Raw genomic sequence first — 25260 nt, 5'->3', positions numbered from 1 at the left:
TTTGCTATTAGCTAGATAATGAAGAAATCATTCTGAATATGTCACATAAATAAAAAACTTAAAGTCATGCCAGAGTGCTACTGAAGCAAAGAGTGGAAAAGTATTAAATGACTGATGAGGTCTATCTGACCCAAATGTTACATTTATAATCATGGAGCCAATTAACAGTGTGTGGATTATGTCTCTAATAAAAGACAATCTATTTTCTTATTTCCAGTTGTCACAGTTGTCTCATGTTATTCTGAGCTGAAGTGATGGAATCAGAGTGTAAAATCATCCACACTGTCAGCTGTCACTCTGGGGATAAAACCAACTTTGTACAATTAAAATGCAGCTAAAATCATAATTATTTGTTTAGTGTCATAAACAGCTCTGTAGCAGGTTAGCTCTTCAGCATAAGTTACCATGGCGATGTAAGAAGTGAACCACCGTCGTAACCCAGTGAATACCCAGAGTTACGCCTGATGTTACCTCGCTAACCCCAAATCCTGCCTCTGTTCTGAGCATGTGGATTACCTTTACAAAAAAACACAACAAAGACCGTTTTTATTGTGCAAACCGAGGAGTTTTGAGTTGTATCATACTGGTGTTCTGGTTTGAATACCTGACAAAAACAAGGCCAAACTCTCCAGATTAGTCAAATTTGGCAGTGCAATATCAGGCTGATTTCACACCTGGGTGTGAGTAGAGCATAGCATGGTGGGAACTAGAGTCCCTTTTGGACTCCTTTTGTTCAGCAGTGCTGTTTCTTTGTTGTCAGGTTGTAAAAGTCCCTACAGGTTTTCAGTCAGGCTTTATGACTATGTGCAGGCTTGCCTTTGATTCGTGCAGTGTACATGGACCCAAATTTTCCATTTTTTTCATGACTCTCTGCATGACTTTCAATCTAATGTATTTCAAATTTTGTCTATTTTTATTCTTCTGCGTTGGGTTTTTTAGGAGCCAACACCAAGACACATTTGTTGTATGCTTGCATTGGCTAATAAAACAGATTCTGATTGAATAGTGTGATGACCCTGGCTGCCGGGGTGTGCTGTCAGTTACCGTGTATCTTTGTCTGTTTTGAGGTGCTGCAGGAGCTGGATGCAGGAGGCTATCAACCAGCTTGGGAGCATCTGGGCCCAGTGCTCCGACAAGTCTCTAAAGACTGGGAATGAGAATGGGTTGGTCTTTTCAGCCCTAACCCCAACCCTAACCCTAAGCCTAAACCAAGCACTTCAAGCCTTCCTCCAAGCCTATAGTAATACCCTACATTGTCAGCAGTATTATAATCTCTGAAGGTGACTCATTTTTGTCACTATTTCCACCAAAAAAGAAAAACAAATAAACAAATTAACAGACAAAAAGCTTTGTTTTATATATTGGTCCTTCAAAGTGCTCTCTGACACTAGACCTGGGATGGCTTGTGTTCATGATATGAGAATATTAAAACTTTTTCATAGAGCTAAACCAAATACATCATTGGAAAGGTCTCAACCCAGAGAGTAACATATGTCAGTATGAAGATTCTACATGACTACTGCTTTGAAATACTGGCCTTTGAACCTTGACCTCATTGTATGTTTGAAGGCTTATAATTCAGCAACAAAAGGGACTGCAGACATGGGACCAACTGTTATAGAGAGCTCTTGACCTCAGCTATCATATGAGTACAGTCAACAACTGTTAGAAATGGGTAAAATATGGTTAAAATTAATTTTCACCCATTTAAAAATGAGATATTTAGAATGTGATTACACAAATGTGTTTACCATCCCCTTAGACCCCTCAGTGTACTCTCAATTCAGTATTTACAACTTCCTATTGTTAGGCTCCTCAGACTCCTCAACTCTGTCAGCCCTTCAGGCTGGAGCATCGGCTTCTGACTTATAATACTCAACATTATTAGACTGCTTTCTTTCTCCTATACTCCTATGAGAAATAATATCCATGCCTCCACCCAGTTACAGTACAATCCAGCACTCTTGCAAAGCAGCCACCTGACACTAAACTCCTATAACAACCTACATGAGTCTTGTTCTATCCTGTTTTAGTGTAAGACTGTTTTAATGCCTTTGTTCATCATCTGTGAAACTAGAGTCAGAGAATTAAATAGTATGCTAGGATTTTATAATTTAACTTATTAGTTCAACCACAGAGCGTCTCTCCTGCCCAGCTGAGTCAATCACATTGGACAGTAGAGGAGGTTGTACCAGCGTCTGGTTCAAAAGTAGTTTAGCCAACTTTGCTGCATTCAACACCAGAGCTGAGAGCGTCAGAGACAGAGCAGCAAACAGAGTCACTCTGCTCTGTGGTGTGCTGTCCTCTCTCTCTCTGTTTCCATAACTGCTATGTATTTAGGTAATATTGAGACAAGACTCTGTAAAAGTTTACAGCCTGTGATGATGTCACCTTGCATTACTTTATGTACAATTATGCAGCAAAAAAAAGGCTGTGATTCAACTGACAAAATGCACGTTGACTCACGAGCTTCTCAACTGATGATTCAAATCATCGAGGTTGCCCTAGTGGGAACAACCAAAGCCAGCAGCAACAACCCCTCCCACTATCCCCATAATCACACACACACATACATAAGCACATCCGGTCCTATTCATCCAGGGAGAGTAAGATTTAACATCCCAACCTTCAACCTCTCCACTCTCCAGAGTTATGACACCATTGTGACTGTTTTATGTGGGCAACAACACCAGTAGACCAGTATTTGGCTTGATGTTGCACATTGTAACAATAACAACAGTAACAATAAACCTGTACCATGCCCCAGATATATATACATATTATCTGTATTACTGTTGCTGCTGTAACACTTGAACTTCACCTTGGGGATCAAGTCTTATCTTAAAAAAACATTGACAAAATCATCTGTCAAGTAGCAAAGAATAATGCGGATCATATGGTGTGTGTTGTGTGTGGGGTGTGTTGTTGCATACAGTCAGACAGACAGTCAGGTAATCTTATAAAAACTTCACTAGAATCTTTTTGCATCTTATAATCACAGCCGTCTTTATAATTAAGGCTAAAAAAGAACTTAAAATAGGTTTGTACCTGTTGGTCTATTGAACTAAGAAGTTTTCTGACCATCAGAAGAGCCTGGGCCAATAAAGAGGCTTCTTCTTCATCATCTGAAAGGGAGAGAAAATAACATTATGGTTGATTATGTGGAAGTATGTATGAGATTAGATTTCCATGATAACTCATAACCTTAAAACTAAAACATGAAAAGTATTGAAGCTGTAAACTATGGCTTTAAACCTAAAAAACATGATTTAAATATTTGTGTGAAAAGGTTGCTCCTCTCTCTTTTCACTAAACCCTGATTCCCAACATTGCTAGTGTTTTTGTGTCAAATCACTAATTTCAGTCTAATGGTTATGTTAATTTATCAGTCATGTTGCACAAATGTAGTTCAGGTTTAAGTTGAGTATTTTGTGTTTTACAATGTTATATTTTGTTGAATCGCTTTATGATGAAAGTTTTATGATGGTAAAGCAGAACGTCTTTTTAATCAGTAATATTGAGAGGTATGCATCGTTAGCTGCACTAAGTAGTGAGTCACTTGGCATTGTCAATTTGCAGTAGGAAGCATAAAACTGTGCTGTAGTAAATTACATTCTGTATAATTTGGTGCACTCATAGCTGTGTGTGTAACCATAGGCAATTGTGATTGTCAGCAGTAACAGAAATCCTACATCAATGTTCTGTATGTTTTGATGGCTTGGTATCATTCTAGCTCACCCTATGGTAACCTGAGCAGATGGTACGTTACAGTTACGTGAGGCTGAGAAGGTAAAAGGCCAGTCACTGGTCAACTGAGATGAAGTAGGGAAGAGAGTAGGTGGCAGCTTGCTGTGATGCTGCAGATTTTAGTTGTTTGTTTGCTTTGGCTTAAGTTATTTCTATTGAATTTCCCAGGGTTCATTTATGTCTCTGTTATTTTTGTTAATGAAGATCACCTTTTGTGGGTGTACTCCGGCCTGCCGACCTGCTTTTTGGTAATATCCCTGTAAAAGTTTCCAAAGCCAAATACCATCTTCTGCCTTTATATGTGGTGGTGGCACTACAATTTCAAAATAATATAAAATAATAAATGATGATGAAATAATTGATTTACTGTTACTATGTTGAAAGTGTACTATTTTCAATATTACAAATCTGTGTCTTCCAAGTTTTGAAACTTGTTTTACAGACATTCAGTACCAGTAGTAGGTGTAGAAATATGTGCCAGTCACCTGTGGCAATCATCCAGACACAAGGTGAATAGCAATAAAGACCAGACCAGATTTGATTCTGGAAAGAGAGTGTTGAACCTCTGAAAAAAGTGATCTGCACCTCTGGAAGAAGTGTACTGAATGTCTGCAAAGCAAATTTCAAAGCTTTGAAGAGGCAGATTTGTTGCTCATATATAAACAGTCACCAAACCAAAAACTGCATTAAAATGTATAGTTAAATGAGTTTGTAAAGTGTTTATGATTACAGTTCTCCTTTGACACTTAATTTTGAGCTTCAGTGACTGGAACATCTGGCTCCATTTGAATGGACAAATCTCAATGACCATTCATAGGCCTAACAGCACAGTAAAAAAGGTTTGGATAGGGAAATAGTATATAAAGGTATAATGATCATTGTCATCTTGGCCAGTCATATCAGATATTACAAAAATTGTGCAAATCACAGTCCTGCAGGAGGAAAATGGCTTCTCCATATAGGAAAATGGAATAGTTGTCTGGATGGTGCAAAGTGCCAAGATTTGAATACTCCACAAATATGCTGCCAAAAGCTGTTGAATGCAAAATTGTGCATATACTGAATATCCTGTTATGTTTTCTGTACACAGGCCAATTGTTTCCTTGTTTTACTTTTTATTGTATTAGAAGAGAACTGTAAGAATGATCTGCATTTGCTTTTGTAAACAAAATTAGATTCATAATAAAGCTTTTTGACTTGGGTGATTCACCGGTGGTGTTGTCCAGAATGCGCTGAATAAGGACAGGATACTTGGAGATTCGCTGAGTCACCAACAAGATGCACTCCTGAACACCATGGCACCGTAGCCAGGGTCCTCGACTCACCTTCTGCCCAAAAAAAGAGAGAAACACACTGACAAAATGCTTTCATTGTGTTTGAAAGGCACCTTTGAGAGACTTTTTAAACCAGGTGAGGGCTAAAGGAGCGCAATTCCAGTGCCATATAATACATATAAAAATAAAAAATTAATCATAAAGAATACACTGAAAAATAATACGGTTCAAACTGTTCTCACTCATATAGTGAGAATGACAAATGACCTGGAAAAACCAGAAGCAAAGTAACAATACTGAGAGACACACATGTTGTAGGCTTGCCTATTCTGCTTCTATTCAAAATGTTACTTTGTGGGGTTTTGCGCATGGTGTCATGGATACTACTAGTTCTTAATATTACTTGCATACATTTTCCAGTTGTCATTTTTCAGGCCACTAATTTGTTCCTGTCCTGCAACATCCCTTGCAACGAACGGTAAGCTGGAGCTTCCCCTAACCTTTTCAGAACCAAACATGTCTTTGTTCTAGGTTCTGCCTAATGTTCCACTATGTTTTACAAACCAGAATGTCCTGGTGTTGCCTTTTCAGTGAAATATATCCAAAACAATCATTATCATTTTTATGTGCTGTGGCGAGTGCAGGTCACTGGTGTGTCAGACAACAATGGAACAAATGGTACTAAAATAGATTTCTTTTATGTTTACATGTGATGACATTATTGTTTAAAACAGTATTGTTAAATTATCATCCATTGACAAAATGGAACAGAGACAGAGCACAAGATTGGCACCTGAACAGTTCCCACCAACCCCACTGACCAGCTCTCCAGCTGCTGGTAGCATGTTGGATATTCTGAGTCAGAATATCACCAGTATTTAAAATACCATTAAAAAGTCTGGACACACTTTCTCATTCAAGGGAATGGTAAGGTGTGTCCAAACTTTTCACTGGTTCCATAGATGGGTTTATGAGTGATGTCTTCAGTGACATGCACGCACCCACAGGGGCAAGAAAACAAACCAGAATGACTGAGAGTTTATGAGAAGATCGATGTGTGAAGTTGTTTTTGTGCCTCAAACTCCACGAATCGCGGACGTAATGGGATAATGTTCATTATCCCAAGAAGGAAACCTCCCCTTTAATTGAGAGTGCAGAAGTAGCTGTTAACAAAGTAGCATTAACAATCCTAGATTTCATGGAGGTGGTGGATGATTTTATGCTGAAGCTGCACTGAACGCTTGTTTTAAGGCTGTGTGTTCATGGCAGTTTAATGAAGAGTGCAAACATTTGTCAGACTAAAGCTTTTATCAATGCTTTAGAGATCAGATTGTCAGGCTGTGATCAGTGCCTTGGTGATCAGTTTGACAGGTGTTAAGAGTTTGAGTGTGTGATTCGTTGACAGCTGTGTAGACTGATGGCTTTGGATGGAAAAATTCTTTTTCTGAGAAAAAAAAAATCTAGGTTTGCAGTCTCCTTTCATGATCCTGTGCGGTTGATCAATGAAACTAATTCTCTATTGACATAGTTTCCTATGTATGAATTTTCATACATTATTGAATTTATTAACCAGAATGAAGCGTCTGTGCTTTTAAGGTGTGCAACAGCCAGCCTGAATTTCATGCTAATGTTACCACTGCTACTAGCTGTTTCTCACTGGAATGTGTGTCATGTTAGCGAGCCAGAGCTGACACATGTCTATCAAAGGGGGCGTGAGGTATAGTAAATAAAAGCTAAAGGTGCAGTGTGTAGAATTTAGTGGCATCTAGCGGGGAAGTGATTTGGCAGAAATGGGGAGGGGGAGGGGAAGTGTATTCAATTGGTTGTATTTTAATTGCATCTGTCTCACCCGTATGAAGCACTGGAACCTCTTGTCTCTGGCCAGCAGTTCCTTGTACAATTTGACAGCCTTCAAGTGGCGGCTACAGAACTCAGCGTAGGTCTTTCGCATGTCATCTGCACACTGACCTGAGAACTGGCAGAACACATAAACACACAGATTATTTGGTCTGTGTGTGAAATGTGAGTGAAAAAGAACTCAGGATTTAATGTAAGGGAAAGCCTTTGTCATCAGAAAAAGAGGCACTGTTCAGACCTGGTATCTGTTATCTAAATGTGGGTTGTCACAATATCTAATATTTGCTATATGATTATTGAATGAATAACAATTTCACAAAAATAATCATAACAATTCAGATGCTAAAATCATTATTTTATTTTTAAATCATTTTTATGGTTATTTTAGCATTTAATTGCAATTATAAAATGGCGATATAAAACAATTATGATAAAATGATATAAATAAATCCAAACTTTTGACACTGATGTTTTCTGAACATGATTTTAATCCATGTTGGACTAGTATTGGAGACAGCTGGCACAGGTTAACCTCTGGATGTCACTGTTAGACTCTAGTCTCCAGTGTAGTTTTACACTTCTGCTGAGTCATAGAATTACATAAATAAAGTTACATTTACAGCTCTACATGGTCCTATCTGTTTGGCAGCACCTGGAAGTTGCTCAACATCCTCCTGATCAGATTCTTAATATATATTATCAATCCATCTATAATGTTGTCATCCAGTTTTCTATGCTGTATTTCTGTAATTTTGCTATCTGGTCTATTCTGTACACACATCTATTGCATTTCTGCCTGTACTGGAAGAGGGATCCCTCTTCTGTTGCTCTTCTATATTTCCTTGTTAAGGGGTGGGAAGGAGGCATTTTTCCTTACCTGAATTGGGGATGTTGTATTGCTGTACAGATTTTAAAGCCCCTTGAAGCAAATTTGTGATTTGGACTATACAAATAAAATCACCTTGACTTAATATTTTAGTTCCAGTTCTGTGCCACTGTGCCAGTCTAAATGGGGTAACTCTTGGTGGTGTGGTATGGTATGTGTTTTCTGTATGTCTGTATGTGAGAATGCATGGCAGTCACCTGCTCGAGTAGTATGTCCCCCAGATGGTGAATGGTGAAGTTGCAACTAGATTCAGACTGTAGGCTGTTGTTGCGGCGCAGGAGAAGTTGTGTCAGGAAATGGGAATGTATGCTGGTCAGCTGGTCCAGGCAGGGTAACATGGTATGCACAATGCTGGGGTCCAGCTGAAGCTCCTCCAGCATGCCCTGCTGGAATATCCGTTCCATGATGCGCAGGGTTCGCATGTGGTGCACCTCTGTCTGAATCAGCTCTGAGAGGGACACATAACCACATCACACACACACACACACACACACACACACACACACACACACACACACACACACACACACACACACACACACACACACATCATAATCACAGAATAGACAGCAGCTGTCATACTGTACATGCAAGAAAGGAATTGCCTAAACTGGACATCTGACATGTTTTGTTAAAAAAAATTGTAATGATAGTATGTCCAGCTTCAGTAAATAGTATCTATGTAGTATTTTAATATATTGTATATTTTAATGGATTTACTGTTCTGATGTAATGCTCAGCAATACATCAAGTGTCTGTACTATGGGAGAAAAGTAAAGGTCAATAAGCTACTGCTAAAAAATGAATGATGTTCTTGTCACCATAGATGACATCCTGCCTCTTGATTATGTTTTTGCTCTGTGACTGCAAGTAATTGCTGTCCACGGCCATGCTCCATGAGTCAGCCTTAAAGTCCTGGCCCTCGAGCTCCATCTCCTCCAGCACTGAAGTGTAGTAAATATCTCCTAAACAAGAGAAAACCATCAGCATACAAAACCTACAAAGGTGTGAGTATTTATCTCATGCATTTGTTAAGATAGCTGGTTGTAAAAATAATTAGAGCCAACTGAAATCACAATTTAGTATGCAGCCAAAATCATGTTAAAGTGAATATTCATATTTTTTTTTTATTAAAAAAGTAAAAATGTCTTTGGAGATACATCAAAAGTGCTCCTTTAGTCTCCAGGACAGGGAGACTTATGGTGGTAACTGTAGTTTATAAGCCAGGAACAAGCACCACTTTATTAGCAGTTGAATTTAAGAATAAGGACCACAGCATTTAGCATCTGAACCTACTAATGTTGACATTTGCATGTACATTTGAAAGCTATTTAGTGTGCTACAGTTGACTGGCTAATCAGATATCTAACCTGCAAACTGATGTTTGCAGCACAGTTTCCCCTGGTGGAAGCGCGTTCCATCATCTCCTTAACCCCTACACTATCATGCTGCTGCACTATACACCTTACCAACTATTCACCCCCCTCTCACCTTACTATCTACCCATTACACATATTACTACATATCTAATCCACATACCATGGTTGATGGTCGAGCCTGACCAACTTTTGCACCACACATTAAACATAAGGCAACACGGTGTGCTGTTCCCTAACCCTAATACATTTCCTCAATTCTGGGCAAATCAACCACCATGTTATTAAAGCCATTTTAGTGTGAAGTGTGGTTTGAATGTTCATATACCGTCATCATTGAGAGACTCCATTGACATAGCTCTGTTCCTGAAGCTGAGGGAGTCTGTGGACTGAGACAGGATCCTGCGCAACCCCAGGGGAGAGTCGTCATTAAGGGTTCTACAACACACACATACAGATATACTGAGTACATATAGTACATATGCAAATACAATGACACATTACTCTGACAAATTAGGAATTACATTTCTGGCATCAAGTCACAGAGACAATACCTAAATTGCTCTGATGCAATGCAAATTCCAGAAATGCAATGCAGGAAGTCAGGAGTGTCTTTAAGCAAAGGTAAGCTAGGCAGTCACCTACAACACCAGCAGTTGGATGGATTAATTTCAGGACCCCAATTTACACTTAGTCTGTCACCTTTCACTGTTAAAAAAAAGCCTCTGCTCACACTGCACTAAACACCCAATGCTGACTCTGAGTCTGCAGGCTGACTGTATAATGGAGCATTCTTTTGGGGGGCAATACTTGATGCTGGACTGAAATTTAAAACACTGGGAGGATGACCAGAAGTCAAGGCAGATGGGCAGAGCTGCTCTGGAGGGTGGCCAAGTCTAGATGCCAGGCTACATGAGTGGAGATGCTTGGAAGGGCGGCCCAGATTCTGGCCATGTAGGCGGGACCACTCTGGAGGTCAATCATGCAGACAGGACCATTCGGGAAGTCAGATTGGATGCCCGCAAAGCCGATCATGAGGTTGGGCATGATGCTGAAAGTTGGGCCAGGGTACTTGACAGACAACCTGCACTGATGACCTCAGTGGATGTCTGCAGATGCCTGATGATCTGGCAGGGTGTCAGCGGGGACGGCTGACAGCTGATGATCTGGCTGGAGGTCAGCGGGGAGGGTCTGACTGGCAGTCACATGTGGCTCTGGGCAGTGGAGAGGCCAAGGAGCTGGGCAGCAGAGACAACCTATGGCTTTGTGAGCCATGGACCCCTGGAAAGCGGCAAGGTGAGATCCAATGAATGATGACTGCTGGACACTGGCAAATGACATGGCTCCTCAACTGGTCCCCTGGTGGTTCATTGGGTTCAAGAGATACAGGACCAGTGGATCCAGGCAAGGGGCTTGGAGGAAAGGGGAAACAGGAAACAGCCTCCCAGAGCAAGGGTATGTAACTTGTGTTGCCAATAATATTCTCTCTGTAGCAACAGTTCAATCAAGTCTCCTTCCCTGCGTGGTGTATTTACACGTTCTATCCCTATGTATTTCAGAGATGACACACAATGACCTGTTTGATTAAACTGAACTGCCACTGGGCTTGTCTGTCTGAATGCTGCTTCTGTGTTCACATCGTACACTTTCTGCCCACACTGAATCTGTTAAATAAACACTTCTGTTACGTCATGAAACAAACCACGTACTGTGCTGTGGAGACATAACCACTCAAGTAATAGATGGGTGAGTACTTGCTATCCTAGGTTTGTACTTTTTAAACAGAAAACACACATTCTATATTGTCATATTTAGTTGTTTCTATACTGGAAATGACATACATAATAGCCAACAGCAACTTAACCAGAAACTTACAGTTTCCTGGTAATCTCTCTCCAGCCAGCTGCTGCCTTATTTAGGTTTTTGTAGTGAAATGTGGAGGTATCATAGAGATAACTCCTCATTTCAACTAAATGACTCAGCTGTTCCTCGTCCATGTCACATGATGGTGTCCATGACATAACAAAATTCTCCAGGTGTACGCCATGAAACGAAAGTGTCAAGTGATACTTTTTTTGGTCGAAAATATGTCATTTCTGTCAAGCGACACTTATCAAAGGTGTTGAGTGACCTACCATTAATCAACCTTGACTGAGGATGGTTGAAAGAGTGACACTTGTGAAGGCTGATTTAGGTTAGGTCGCTTGACACTTTTGATAAGTGTCGCTCAACAGAAATTAAAGAGTTGCACAACGTTTTCAATTTATTCTTCAGTGAAAGGTTTCAGTCGTCTCCATGGTAGCCAGATGCTATCCTCCTACCGGCTTAGTATATCATTCCGACTGGCACTAATTAAACAAGGACATTAAATGACCTATAGTTATGTATCTATGTAGACACATATATGTATGTGTACATATATGAATGTGTCTACAGTGGTTACATATAATAGTAATAATATATAAACATATTATATATCCTAATGCTCGGCTACTCCTGTTGCCAATGATAATGTTACAGTCTCGGGGCTAGAAGTTTCCTACTACCAATCTCAGTAAAATCATCTCATTTTAAATGTCTTTGTAGCTGATCTCACAGCACTGCTGCTGTCATTAAACTGTATATTTGTTCATTTTGTCAGATCATAAAATAATGATTTTGTCTGCAGCAAAAGCCTGATAATGATTGCTGGCTAAGGTAGTATCTATGAGCAGTGATCAAATTTCACACTACTTCTGACATCTGACAACAGAAACAGAAAAAATATGTAAATGAGAAGCACTATATTGTGAATTCAGTTGCTTTAAAAGTATATGTGATTACAGAGAACAGAAGGGGACTGAATGGAGGTTAGGAATAGATCGTCTCCCTCCCTCCTAATCTTGGCCTATCAGTAACAATTAAAACGCATAATCATAAATCAATTTTAAGTCAACTGTCAATAAATACCACCATTTATTTATATTCACATGAGAATTTCAGGCTTCAGAGATGCAAGCTAGTTCACCAAAAATAGACCCTGCATAAAAATAGCAGAGTAAGGAAAAGAGCTAGGCTGTCTCACAGATCCAGTAGACACACACTGGCTAGAATGGCAGTGGATCGTCTCCAGCAGCCGTGATGGAGCCATGCTCTTGGTCCAGTCACACGTAAATCCTGGAGCAGTTAGTTTGTGGTGGGAGCGTGATTTAACCTTAATCTGACCCAATTACAACATACTCTGCAAGGCTGAGCTAAATGGCTCCTGTAGACAGGTGCGCTTTGCCTGCTGGGTTGCAGATTTGAGAAATCAGTTGCTAGCAGCTTGCCATATAATTAATTGAGGTCTGATCTGGACTAGCAATGATTTACATTGCCTTTTTTATTTTTGGGCTGATGGGACCATCTTCCTGTGTTTAACATTCCCAGTCCCGCCCCAGGCACATAAACTAACGAGAGGAGAGAACGTTCTCATGTGACATTTAACGATGCATTTTGGTTTGCTTGAACTTGTTTCTGTGTGAAAAGAAACCGAACCGAGACGAAAACGCAACAACTTTACCAATTCATCCACTGATTTGAAGCAGAGCAAACAAACAATAGATTTGAAAACACCCATAGGTTTAGTCTTAGGACGTGTGCCTTACATTGTATTGCAGCTGCTGACCAATGAAAGTGAGGCTCACCCTGCAATGTTGTTGGTGGAGACACTCTTGGACAGGGAAAGGTTGGACCGACCACGGCGGGATCCTAGCAGAGACTGTCGGAGGCTGTCGGAAGGGTAGATGGCTGAACTCGGACGCTCGCGCATTCCTACACCTATGGAAGAAATAGGTCCATAGTTAAAGGTGGGAGAACAAGACAAGGAGAGACAGTGACAAGAGAAAGATGTAGAAGGATGAAGAAGAATATAATGGCAGTAGGAACAGCATGTTTAGGAAGAAGTTAAAACAAGCGAGGAGGGAGAGGAGGAGTTTTATAATGAAGGAGAACAACATTTAGAGGAAGAGGAAAATAACCAGCAGAGAGGGGGACAGAAAAAATAGGAATGGCAAAAGGAGAAATAGTTAAGGTAGGAGGGGGAGACAGATTATATTCAATCATTTTATTTGTAAGAAAAGTTCTCACTTTTTGTGCGAAGTGTGACACTCTGCAGGGCTGAGTTATTCCGCATTAGGGCTGTCTTCTGCTGCTGTGTTAATAAATGACAGAAATCAGTATGTACCATGTACAATAGCATTCTACTTTAAAAGGCTTCGCAGTTTAAGTCATGCATTGATTTGACAGCTCATTCACTGAAATAATTTCCATATTTTCCATGGTGGTTGAAATTACACATTTTATTAAGTAAACTGACACAAAATTTGACACACCATCTCATTACAATGTGATTTTGAAATTGGATATTAAATGACAGCACTATTTATGACAGCAATCATGTTTATGTCTTATTTGATCTATCTCTTTAGAAATTAAACTTAACATTGACTTTTAGTATTGTTCGCACCACAGGGTCTGGAAAACACTATAGCGTTTTGTCAACCATGCATTCACAGCTGCAGCTTGTTTTATGTTTGCTCTAAGGAGTAATGCGTGAGACTGACAACTGAGAAAACACGACACGACTGAAATGCTTTCAGTGTAGACACGGTGTAACTCAGATCAACTCTCATGTTCAAAATGTTTCCTGTTCAGTGTGAAATTTAAAACAGAGTTGATTGGCCCTGAGGCAAGTCTTATGACCAATCCAACTTTTCTTCTGGTCATGTCATACATTGACAGCTAAGTTACCACAGCTTCCATAAAACAAAACTCTAGGCTACTAGCTGAGCTGATAACTTTAGTCATTTTAAAAGTTGGCTCACTCATGAGACATGTCAGGTTAAACTAGGAAATTAACTCTGAATCTAAATTATTTAGATGTGTCACACACATCACCGTAAGGTCAGTGTCACGTGTCAGTGATAGTGGGAGACGGTGGATGAACAATCACCTGTCAGAAATTGCCTCACCAGTTTGCACTTTATTTACAATGGAAAAAAGTTGCCATTGTTCTGTCCTCCTCACACACTGTAGTCTAATTTGATAGGCAGCTACATGCCTTCCCAATCAACAACCCATGGTTATAAAAATTATGTGGTTTATTGATAGAAAGGGACAAGCTAGACAGAGAAAATAGAAAAACTCACATTACATGAGTTACACGAATCCACATAGACCATAGTTAGGCCTACTAGTTCTTTTAAAATAATAAAAGTTTACTCAGTCATTTTGAGTAGTTAGCCATTTTCAACTCTCATTTGTGACACTGCCATTGCATTATGGGTTTTGAGGATTTTCCATCATGTAGGCCTTGTAACAATGGTAGTAGGTATCTGATGATGCTCATTTTTGTTTCAGAGTGGCTGGAATATTCATGTGCAGATTATATGGTAAATCAAATCCAAACCCTTCTTTCCTTTTCCAATTTTCTAAGCAATGTGTAGTCCTCACATACAAGAAAAAAAATGCATGGAAACAGTTTATTTAGAAGTACATTTTTAAAAGTTATTGATGGAGAAGAATCTTGGATCAACCTCGATGGTTAACAGTCCAGCCAACACCCCTGGCCTACTGCATTCCATGCCTGGAGGATCCACTCACAGAGGAGATGAACTGCAGGCTTCTGAATTTTTTCCACTTGATGTGAGTGCCAGCCGGTACTTAGTTTATCTATTGTGCAAGTTATCCTTGAATGGTTTATTGACAACAATATCAAGCACCCGGGATGTCATGCCCCCAAGCATGATGACCGGGTCACCATCATAGATATATAGTATATAAAGATGGATGTAGCATGGTGTGACGTCACCCATTGGTTTCCACTTGAGCTGTTTGAAGCCCAGAGTTGCAGCTTAAGGTTATGGTCGACACCATCTTTTCCGTTTGGAACCAGGACCTTCTAAATAAGGAGTGCAGGGTGTTGCCTTTCATGCTCTGGAAACTACCTTGGACCGAAGCTAACGCTAGCTTACTGGGAACACCAAGCGCTGTACACTTGGGATACTTTAGCTAAATTGGGCTAACAGGGCAGGTATTGTAATGAAGAAACATTAAACTTAGATATATTATGACAATAGTGTCCTGGAGCTGGGGAGAGCAGCAGGTGAAAAAAAAGATTGATTTAGTATTTCTGGAGAGAATGCTTGATGCTTTTTGAATAGGAGACTTTTTTGGAGGCAGCATCTAGCAGCTGTTGGTGGGATTGCAGTTTAAGGTACTTCTGCACTGGCCTTAGCCTCAAGCCGTCGTAGTTATTGTTTGGCCACTATTCATGTCCTGCATCTGATTTTTGATGGCCTCAGTCAGGTGTCCACAGAATGTATCAAATACAAGCATGTTCCTTCTCCTCCTTGAGCCACCACTCTGCCTGCCCCACACAACCTTAAGCCAGTCCAGTACAAGTTCTGTCTCCATCCAACCCTTATCCTTGTCACAGACAATGATGCGGGTTGACATATCATCCTTTGGCACAGTCTTGCATTTCAGAATCACATATGGTGGGAGCTTGATTCCGTCTGCTAGACATGCTAACGTGATTGTTTTTTCCTTAAGTTTATCACATACCACTGGAAAGCTCAGTAGCTTTTTGCTGAAGTCTGAGGGCAAACGCAGGGCCAGAGTTCTTCTGCGTCGAGGGGACAGTCCATTTCAGTGCATCATTCTCTTCCATGATGATATTCCAGTGATTTTTATATATTTTTTAAATATTAAAATGTATAATGGCAGTCAATGGGAGGAACGATCCAACTGAGTTGGAACCTTTGTAACTTTGAAACTCAACTGCTCTGACGAACGTACAGTACGTTGGTCTCCAGATTCCATTCAAACTTTAAAACGTTGAGCAAACTTTCAACATTCAAAGTTGTGTTCTGTGCTGTGATACCTTTTGTACTTCTGGAACAATTTAAGTCCAAAGTGAGTGTTTTTACAGCAGATTTGCGTGATGTCATCAGTCAGAGGCTGAACCTGACATTTTTTTAAACCAGAAAAAAATTCTAAACACTTCTCACTCCCTCAGTTTTAACTCTTCAAGCACATATCTTACCTCAAAATGTTGCTGTAATAAATACAATAAAGACAACACAATAAATATACTGCCACACACTTCTAATGGGTCTTAAGTGATGATTGAGAGGGATTTCTTTTGTATGAATCTATACATTGCTTTTTAGGAAAATCCTGCATAGCATACCTTTAATTTCATTCACCTTCTTTAGATAATTGTAAAACAAAATAATACAATAGAAGAAATCTTGAACATATTAAGAACATGTTTGAATAATTATAGTTGTGGCAATTTGTGGTGTAGTCTTACCCTCTGTTTCATTTTGGCACAGTTCGGTAAAGTGTCTCGACAGCGGTTGTGGATGGTGACATTACATGCTGGAAAAAATAAAGATATGACAAAAGCAAAACATAATAAAAACAAACATATAATATCTCTTCTCTTTTTCATATATTTCAGCATTGCAGCAACCTACTATACTGAGAGATCAGGTGAAGGAACTGTGAGTGTGTGAGTGTGTGTGTGTCTATGTGCACTCTCAAAATGGCTTTGGCTGGAAGACATACATCACACCTGCAGTGTTACAGATAATGATTCCTTATAGAGCCAATGGAGGTCAAATGTTTTGACAATTTGAAAGACAAGATTTAAAAAAAAAGCTACCTCTACCTTGAATTTCAAGGAAACGGTGGACACATCAGAATATGAGCTGCAAAAGAAAATCCTGGACAGCATAGTGAGTAACAGATTTGACCTGAGCAAGTGTTGGGGGCAGGGTTACGACAGCGCGGCTAATATGAGTGGGGTCTATTCAGGTGTGCAGGCCAGGATCATCTAGATGGAACTGCTTACCACATATTGTACTTCACATAACCTAAATCTGACAATGAATGACTCTGAGGCTCAAGTCCAAATCCTGACTCTGCTGTTCCCTATTGAGAGCATAGCCAACCCACTGAGCCTTTGTCCAATGCTGCTCCTTAAATAAGACTTTATCAACTTGAACTTGGAGAATGAGCGCTCTGCGGTTGCAACAGTGACAGGTATGGTGAGGTATAACAGCAATGCTGTGCAAACCTCACTAAATGTTGCTGCCATTCAGCTGTGATCCACAATGAGCATCTTGGCCAGATCTTTCACAGTTGGCTATTTCAGACTTAAAACAGGCTCTGAACGCAAGGAGTTGGTCAGGGAAAGTCAGGGATAAATCCCTGCTGTAGTGGTCCACGAGGCACTGTGCGTCCTGGTAAAGTGCATCATCCTGCGCACTGTTTAGTGTGCCAGGGTGGATAGCCTGGAACATTTCAGTAATCCACAGACAGAAGGGAAATGATAGAGAAGTGAAGGGATGAACAACGAGAGAGAGAGAGAGAGAGAAGGAGAAAGAGAGAGAGCTGCAAGCCGCAAACAGCGGTTTCTATTCCTCCCCCTGCTGATTTTGACAAAGAATTGTTCATCAATTCAAAAAATATTTAACGCACTGCTAGTGCTATGTTCTTAGCCTTATTTGTTGTTTTCTTTCTGAGGCTACTGTATGGTTAAATCAATTAATTTTATTTTATGAAAAAAATTAAATACCAGTGGAAGCACTGTATTCTGGCAAGTGGTTCAATGCTTTTTGCTGTCTAAATATTTGGCATATGATTAGTGTAAGCCTCACAGCTAAGCAAGTGGGTGTTTGTACAGTGAAATGGCAAAATGATTATGGCTAATCAAAACTTGTAAGTCCCATCGTTGTGGGCATGATTTGTGCATGTGTAGCATGCATGTCAGATGCAATTATTCTAATAATATAGCCTAGATGTGTTACACATTGCTTTGCATGTGATGACAGTTTTGTTTGGTTTTAACAGCTAGCACCTAGGCCGTGTCCAAAGTGCTCCAGGCACTGTAGATTTTTTGATGCCTACTATGACTTTTTCTCTCCCCCTGACCTGCTGGAACAGTATCCTCTCTGTGTTCCAGAACCGTCTGATTTACAAATTAAGCACTGGTTTTGTCGGTTATATGGGCATATTTTGCCACAATTGAGGCAAAGTCTTATTTTGAAAGGCTAATTGTGGACTTCCTGTTGGATGTAGGTCAGGGGTGTCAGCGTATGATTTGTAGGTCTTGATGAGATGAATAATTGAGTTTTGGTTTGATCTCTCTACGACATTCCTACAGGCCGTGGCGGCCATTTTAGTTACATAGGTGGCGCTAGAGAGCATATTTTGGCACTTTAGGGGTTAATTTTTACATTTTATCAAATTTTTCACCAGACCTGATGTGTGTGCCAAATTTGGTGAGTTTAGGTGTGATATCCCGTAACAATAAAGAAAGAAAAAAAGAAAGAAAGAAAGAAAGAAAGAAAGAAAGAAACAAAATAACACACAAAAAACACAGTAGTCCTTTTTGCCTTTTCCCTAAATATAAAATATTGATCCTTATTTGCATTCGAAAGGACTTATTTGAATTTTGTGATTTTGGGAAAACATTGGATTTGAAAGAATGCTTCACTGCTCTTCATAATTTTATCAAACGTTCCTGCAATCAGCAAAAATTCTGTTCAAAATGTGCCAAAGTGATTTTAAGAATATGTGTTTAATGTTTTGAAAATGTTTTGAAAACATAGAAAAAAGAGGCTGCAGAACTTGCCTGAGAATCGTCACATTTTAAAGGTTTCTTCCGTATGAAAGTAAACCAGTGATAGCTGTCTGGACATCCATGGCTACATTACACACAGGACTTGCTAAAAGCTAATTCAGCAGACTTTTAATGCAGACTGTTTGTCAAAATGTAAACAAACATTAAAATATTTGGTGGTAACACACCAAGTAATGCAAAAATGTGTGAGCAAAGATAAAGAAGAAGAAGACTGCAGCTAGTGAACATGGATGTAAGTAATGTAACATGTTTGTTAGTGGCTGTTAGTTACTAAATGTTATCAATGTGTTGTGGTGAGAAACTGAACACTGAATGCAAACAGAAGCTTTGTTTGTTTACAAAAAAAATTCCACATGGAACCTTTAATTCATTTAGTCAGACATCATTTTTATGTGAGCTGGTTTCTGATTGGTGGCAGCGTGGGGTGGGAGGGATCAGTTGACTTTTTTTTACAAGTTTTGTTGTGTTAATAACATTTCAGTGACTATTATTCACAGTGTAATTAGCACCAAATTCATTTCTCTCTGCAACCACAGGCAGTCATGGGGGTCTAAATGAAATCTACACACTACACTATTCATGCTAAACAGTTTCTTTAGGCTGACACTAATCTTTCTGACATACATGCAGTTAGGGGTGAAACTCGTATCACGGATTTGAGTCACAGATCGGATCATTTTATGGATCAGCCAAAAAAACAAAAAAAAAGGGTGAGGGACAAATAAAACTTTGTTTTCCATATATTCTGTCAAACACTTGAGCCCATGGTCTTACATGAAAACAGCATTCAAGATGTCGAATGTTTAAATAAAATCTTAAAATATATAAAATACTCAATGCTCAATTGTTAAATTAAATTGCAATATGAGGCCTGATACCTTCCTCTTTTAAACATGGTAGTGAAACAACATTCTGTGTCCACAAGCATGAACACACGTCGTGTCCTGCAGCTTGTTGAACGAGCCACTAAACAAACATTCACTGGGGAAACGTGCGCTGCTAACATCAGTTAGCAGCTGCTCAGCTGCAACACATTAAACAGCAGGTAAACATACCAGATGTCACTATGGACCCGTTAGATGCTGGTTTGGTTGTTGCTCTTCAAAATCCCTGTTAGCGACACGCTGTTTGTCCATGACTTTTACTTACAGCAGTTTGTTTACGTTGTCTTAAATGAGACATTACATTTTGCAATTAATCCGCGGTTCACGGGGGGGCGATCCGTACGGATCATGGATCAATTACGATGCGTTACACCTCTACATGCAATGCAAATATTGCAGTAAATATTGTCAAGCTGATGTGACAATGAGGCCTCGAACAGAAATTGTTGCACTCATTTTTGCATTATGATGACCACTGACTGAGTTTTTTTTGTTTTTAATATCCCTCCAACACTGACAGCAGCCTTTAACTAGGTCAATTATTCAGGGGTCTGTATCACAAAGCAAGTTCAACTTAAAGGTGTTTGATAAATCAGCTTCCAGAACAAAGTAGAAATCAGCTGGTTTAGTGATCATTAGTCAGTCATTTAAATAATGTCAACATCAATGTAACTTTGCTCCAAAGATTTCAATCTTTTTAAATCTGATATCTGTTTTTAACATGATATCTTTTATTTTTTAATCCAACTTTTATTTTTTAATCTGATATCTGCTGTCAGGTCACATGACCTCCTCCAAGGTTTAGCTCATGATGTCATCAGTTCCGGATGTCATCAGACATGTGACCTTTGTTAATCTGTCACACATCAAAGGCAAACGGCTTTATGATGCAAGTCTGGAAGTTTATTAATAAGGCTGAGACCATCTCATCTCATCTCATCTCATCTCACATTTACACACAAGTATCGTGTTCCAGAGTGACATTCTGTCGAAGAACTATCGTCTACCACTACAGTCTACGACAGACATCTTACTTTTTACTACCTCTGGACATTGTTTTTGTTAAAACGATGAACAGAGGAAATAACCGAAGACGCCAGGGCAGATTTGCTGACGCTGCACCACATCAGCGTCAAGATCAGCGCCAAGATCAGCGTCCGAACCAACTGAGACCACTGGCTGGTCACTGCCGCGACTGTGGATACCTGCAAAGTTGCCTCAACACTGCCTACGGGCAGATTGCTGAATGGCACGACTGGTCTCAAAAAGCAAACCACAGGTTTCACGACAGTGATGAAGCCATAATAAGGCTGGAGGAGCGTCTGGAGTCCAAGGAGAGGCAACTCACAGAGATGTCCTCTCTACTCCAGAAGAGCAGAGAGGACATCTCTGAGAGAGATTCTGTCATCTCCTCCCTCAGAGAGAGTCTCCAAAATAAGACCATGCAGGCTGAAACCATCAAACGCTTCTGGAAGGAGGAGTGTATGAAGATCACAGCCAGATGTGAGGCAGAAAAAGCTGCACTGTTAGCTTCTGCCCAGCGGAGAGAGGAGGCACTTCTGCACAGCCAGAAGACGGAACAGAAAGAACATGAAAACGAGGGGAAGAAAGAAGAGAAACAGGAAGAAAATGAGGGGAACACAGATGAGAGACCACAAGAAAATGAGGGGAAGACAGAAGAGAAACAAGAAGAAAATGAGGGGAACACAGATGAGAGACCACAAGAAAATGAGGAGAAGAAAGAAGAGAGACAAGAAGAAAATGAGGGCAAGAAACAAAAGAAAGCAAGACAAAAACGGGAGAAGGAGGAAAATAAACAAAGAGCAAAAGAAGAGAAGAAGAAACAAAAAGAGGAGAAAATGGAAAAAAAGAAACAAGAAAAAGAGGAGAAGATGGCACAGAAACAGAGAGAAAACAAGGAGAAGAAAACAGGTTTTTGGAGCTGGTTACGCAGGAAAAAAAGCGACAGCGACAAAAAGGTGGAGGAACCCCTTCTCCTCTCCACCCTTCCTCCCTCTCTCCATCCTCCCTCCTCTCCTCCATCTTTCTCACCCCCATCCTCCTTAACCCCTGACTCCTCTTCCTACTCCGTTCTAGCTTTCCGCCCTCTCCGCCAACCTCTCTCCTCACCCCTACCCTCTCTCCTGTCCCCCTCTACCTCTCTTCCCTCTCCCCCACCCCTCCTCCACCTTTCCTAACCTCCTTCCTTCCCTCTCCAGGGCGGCACGCGGGCTCAGTGTTCAGCACTGCAGCCTCACAGAAACACCTCCACCTGCCTGTTTCTGCTTGTTTCTGTGTGGAGTTTGCATGTTCTCCTCGTGTCTGCGTGGGTTTTCTCCCGGCTCTCGGGTTTCCTCCCACAACACAAAGACATGCAGGTCAGGCTGATTGGAAACTACTAAATTACACCTCACAAATACCTGATGAAAATACAAATAAAAAAAAACCAAAAAACAAAAAACAACAACTGTATGACTTTATACTGTGAATGTTAGAAAGTAGAAGCTCTGCTGTCAAATATGATGTTATGATTTAAACAAGAGTAAAGTTCCATTCAGACAGGATGAACATCACAGGAGGAGGTGGGGAATCAAATATTCTCTGTGCTCCTCTGTAAGTCAACTCATGGTTCCTGATGCCATTTTAACCATGAAGAAAAGACAGGATGTGGTCTGTAATAGACATGAATATCCAGCTGGACAAAGCCTAAGCATGAATATCAACACATGTTTCAGACATAAACACTTGATTGTTATTATTCAGTGTGACTTTTTCTGCCCTCACTATGTGTGTAGGTGCACAACTCTGCAGTCAGTTAAACACACTTCCAATAAATTACTGGAAGCAAATGTGAAACTGTGCAAAAAGTTCAATAATGGTGATTACAAATAAAAGAAACCACAATCATTCAGACTCACATTGTAGTATAAGTATAAGCTGGCTGTCAAATGACTTCTGTTATTCATGCTGGGAAGAAACACAGTGTTATATGTGGAGATCAACATTAAGTCCTCATAGGAAGCAGCTACATGTAAACATACATACAACAAACAGGGACTGCTAATAGAGAACTCAGCATACATTTAATGGTGTAAATTAGCCAAAATGTAAACTAATATTGGCTGAAAACTGGGAGTAAAGACAATACCAGTCCAGACCAATACCAGCCCATTTCATGAGCTTTTATTTGGTCTTTCTCTCATGATGGTTTTATGTTTTTCTGTCCACATTGGTTCCCAAGCAGGCTAATACAGTATGTTGGTGTTAGCATTTTCCATGTCATTGTTCCAACAGATTTAAAAGACATGTTTCTGATCTTTCACCCACATTACAAGTCACTTAGAAAAATCTGCCACTGGTGGTGAACTTATATTCAAGTTTCAACAACAACACTGAATTATTATTATTATTATTATTATTATTATTATTATTATTATTATTATTAGCATATTTTATTTCACAATGTTTGAGATAATGACAGACCAAGACATCAGATTCTTTAATCTCATTTGCATAAATTGGTTGTTTGAATCTCATTTTTGGTTTTTATAATTTACTTTTATCACTTTACTTCTGTGTCTTATCACTGTAGGATACAAGTACCACAGTACTTGTAACAGCTGATTGACTTCCTATAGGATTTAGGTCAGGGGTGTCAGCGTATGATTTGTAGGTCTTGATGAGACAAATAATTGAGTTTTGGTTTGATCTCTCCATGACATTCCTACGGACCATGGCGGCCATTTTAGTTACATGGGTGGCGCTAGAGAGCACATTTTGGCAATTTAGGGGTTAATTTTTACATTTTATCAAATTTTTCACCAGACCTGATGTGTGTGCCAAATTTGGTGAGTTTTTGAGCATGTTTAGAGGGTCAAATTTAGGGTTTAAGTGGCGTAATAATAAAGAAAGAAAGAAACAAACGCACGAAAAACAATAGGGTCCTCGCCCTTAGACTGTTTTACATTAGTCCTCTACCTTTTGGGCTCTGTTCCTAATTACAGAGTAGCGCAGTGTGGGAGGTGAGTGTGCAGGAGAGACAGGCAGAGAGATGCTGTGAAGCTGTGCTCAGCACCACCAGGTGTGCTGTCTGAGCAGTCAGGTTAGCAAGAAGTACTGCAGTGAATGTTCAGTTTGAGCTACAGTTTATCAGATAATAAATGCCACAGCTCTTCAAAAAGATTGCCCTGGATCTGTAAATCAGTCTCCCTTGTGCTTCCTGACCACAGTCTGGAGGCTGGGAGAGGATGTGTCAGATGCACCAGTCTGTTACATATTCAAATCTATAATACTACTTATTTTGGTAGCCACAAGATATGTTAAACAGAGCCATATTTTACTTTGAATATTTTGTTTTAGCAAACAAATACCTAAGTCTTCTTAACTACTGAATATGGTAAATAAATATTACTTCCATAATCCATAATTTTCTGTTTATTTTTTTTTTTAGCACAAATGATAAATATATCTATCATTATTATATTATCTATATATTAGCCACTACTCAAGTTGTTTCGTCAACTTTCTGAAGCAAGAACTGGATGTAGAATATCAACAGATTGACTTTCCTGCTCAAAATATGATCCTGCTCAGTGTGAAATTTTAAAATGAGAGCTGATTGGTCACACTTTCACCAATCTGTACACAGCTGTTCTTGTACACACAAACACTGTGATTATGTGCACGCTGATTCACGTGATATGTCTGACAAAGTAAGATACACTCATTGCACTCAAGTATAGTAGTAACTGTGTTACTTACTAGGGCAGCTGAGTGCCTCCTTGGCAGTAATGCTCTTGCAGCATGCTGAACAGAGCGTGGTTCCTGACACCGTCAGTGAGGTGAAGAGGTGACCATTGCTGTAACGTGCCTCCCTCTCCCTTGCTGCCTTCTCTCGCTCCCTCATGCGCTCTCTCTCTTTATTCTGGAAAAGAAACAGAAACAAAATGTGAAAATGACTTCCTGTATATTTGTGAATGTCACAAACCACATCAGATGAAGCTGAAGTTTTCTAAGAGAAAGCATCATACTGCTCAAAAATATTTCTTCTTTAGGAGTTCATTTAGGAGCACTAATAACCAGCATTTCTTCTGAAAGACCATACAAGGACAACAGTGACTTAAAGTTTTCTGTTAAAGTTTCAGACTAAAAAGTATGCTTACTGAGGACAATAAGTCTATTGTACAGTATTACAGTCTGGCATAAAATGGTAAAAAGTGTCTTTTCCACTAATTTCACGATAGAAGATAACAACACTTGTAACTATGGTAATTGTACATATATCAAAGATGGTGACAACTATTTGAATCTTGCAAGTGCAATGACAACTGTAGTAGTAGGTCTTGGCTGCACAGACTGGGTGTCTCCAGGTCCATGCATGTTTAGCAGCAAGTGCTAAAGAGCTGGGTGAAGTGGAATATAGATCTAGAGATGTGGTGAATGATAAATACACTTTTAGCCAGTCACATCACTGGTCTCATAACTCTGAAACAGCTGAGTCAATCACAGTGAAGCATGACAACAATAGCTCAACAAATAGATAGACACTTCTTCAGGAGATCAT

General features: G+C 39.8%; 1 protein-coding gene across 3 annotated transcripts in view; it reads right to left on the bottom strand.

The window, feature by feature from the left end:
* The window catches only part of arhgef1a (Rho guanine nucleotide exchange factor (GEF) 1a), a 52982-nt gene that overhangs the window by 15434 nt on the left and 12288 nt on the right, over positions 1–25260 (bottom strand). For 2 of the 3 annotated variants that reach the window (XM_042436224.1, XM_042436223.1), the window contains 10 exons: positions 24459–24621; positions 16477–16544; positions 13248–13311; positions 12806–12938; positions 9469–9578; positions 8586–8729; positions 7962–8212; positions 6871–6996; positions 4958–5075; positions 3049–3125 (listed from right to left, as the gene is read on the bottom strand). In XM_042436224.1, coding sequence (XP_042292158.1) covers positions 3049–3125; positions 4958–5075; positions 6871–6996; positions 7962–8212; positions 8586–8729; positions 9469–9578; positions 12806–12938; positions 13248–13311; positions 16477–16544; positions 24459–24621 — 1254 coding nt within the window. Of the gene's footprint in view, positions 1–3048; positions 3126–4957; positions 5076–6870; positions 6997–7961; positions 8213–8585; positions 8730–9468; positions 9579–12805; positions 12939–13247; positions 13312–16476; positions 16545–16836; positions 17239–24458; positions 24622–25260 lie in introns of those variants that run through there. The other variant, XM_042436225.1, reaches the window with a different exon arrangement.

Source organism: Thunnus maccoyii, chromosome 15, assembly GCF_910596095.1.
Source record: "Thunnus maccoyii chromosome 15, fThuMac1.1, whole genome shotgun sequence".
Lineage (NCBI taxonomy): Eukaryota > Metazoa > Chordata > Actinopteri > Scombriformes > Scombridae > Thunnus > Thunnus maccoyii.
Note: the sequence above shows the minus strand (reverse complement) of the source record. Positions and strands in the feature narration are given on the sequence as shown.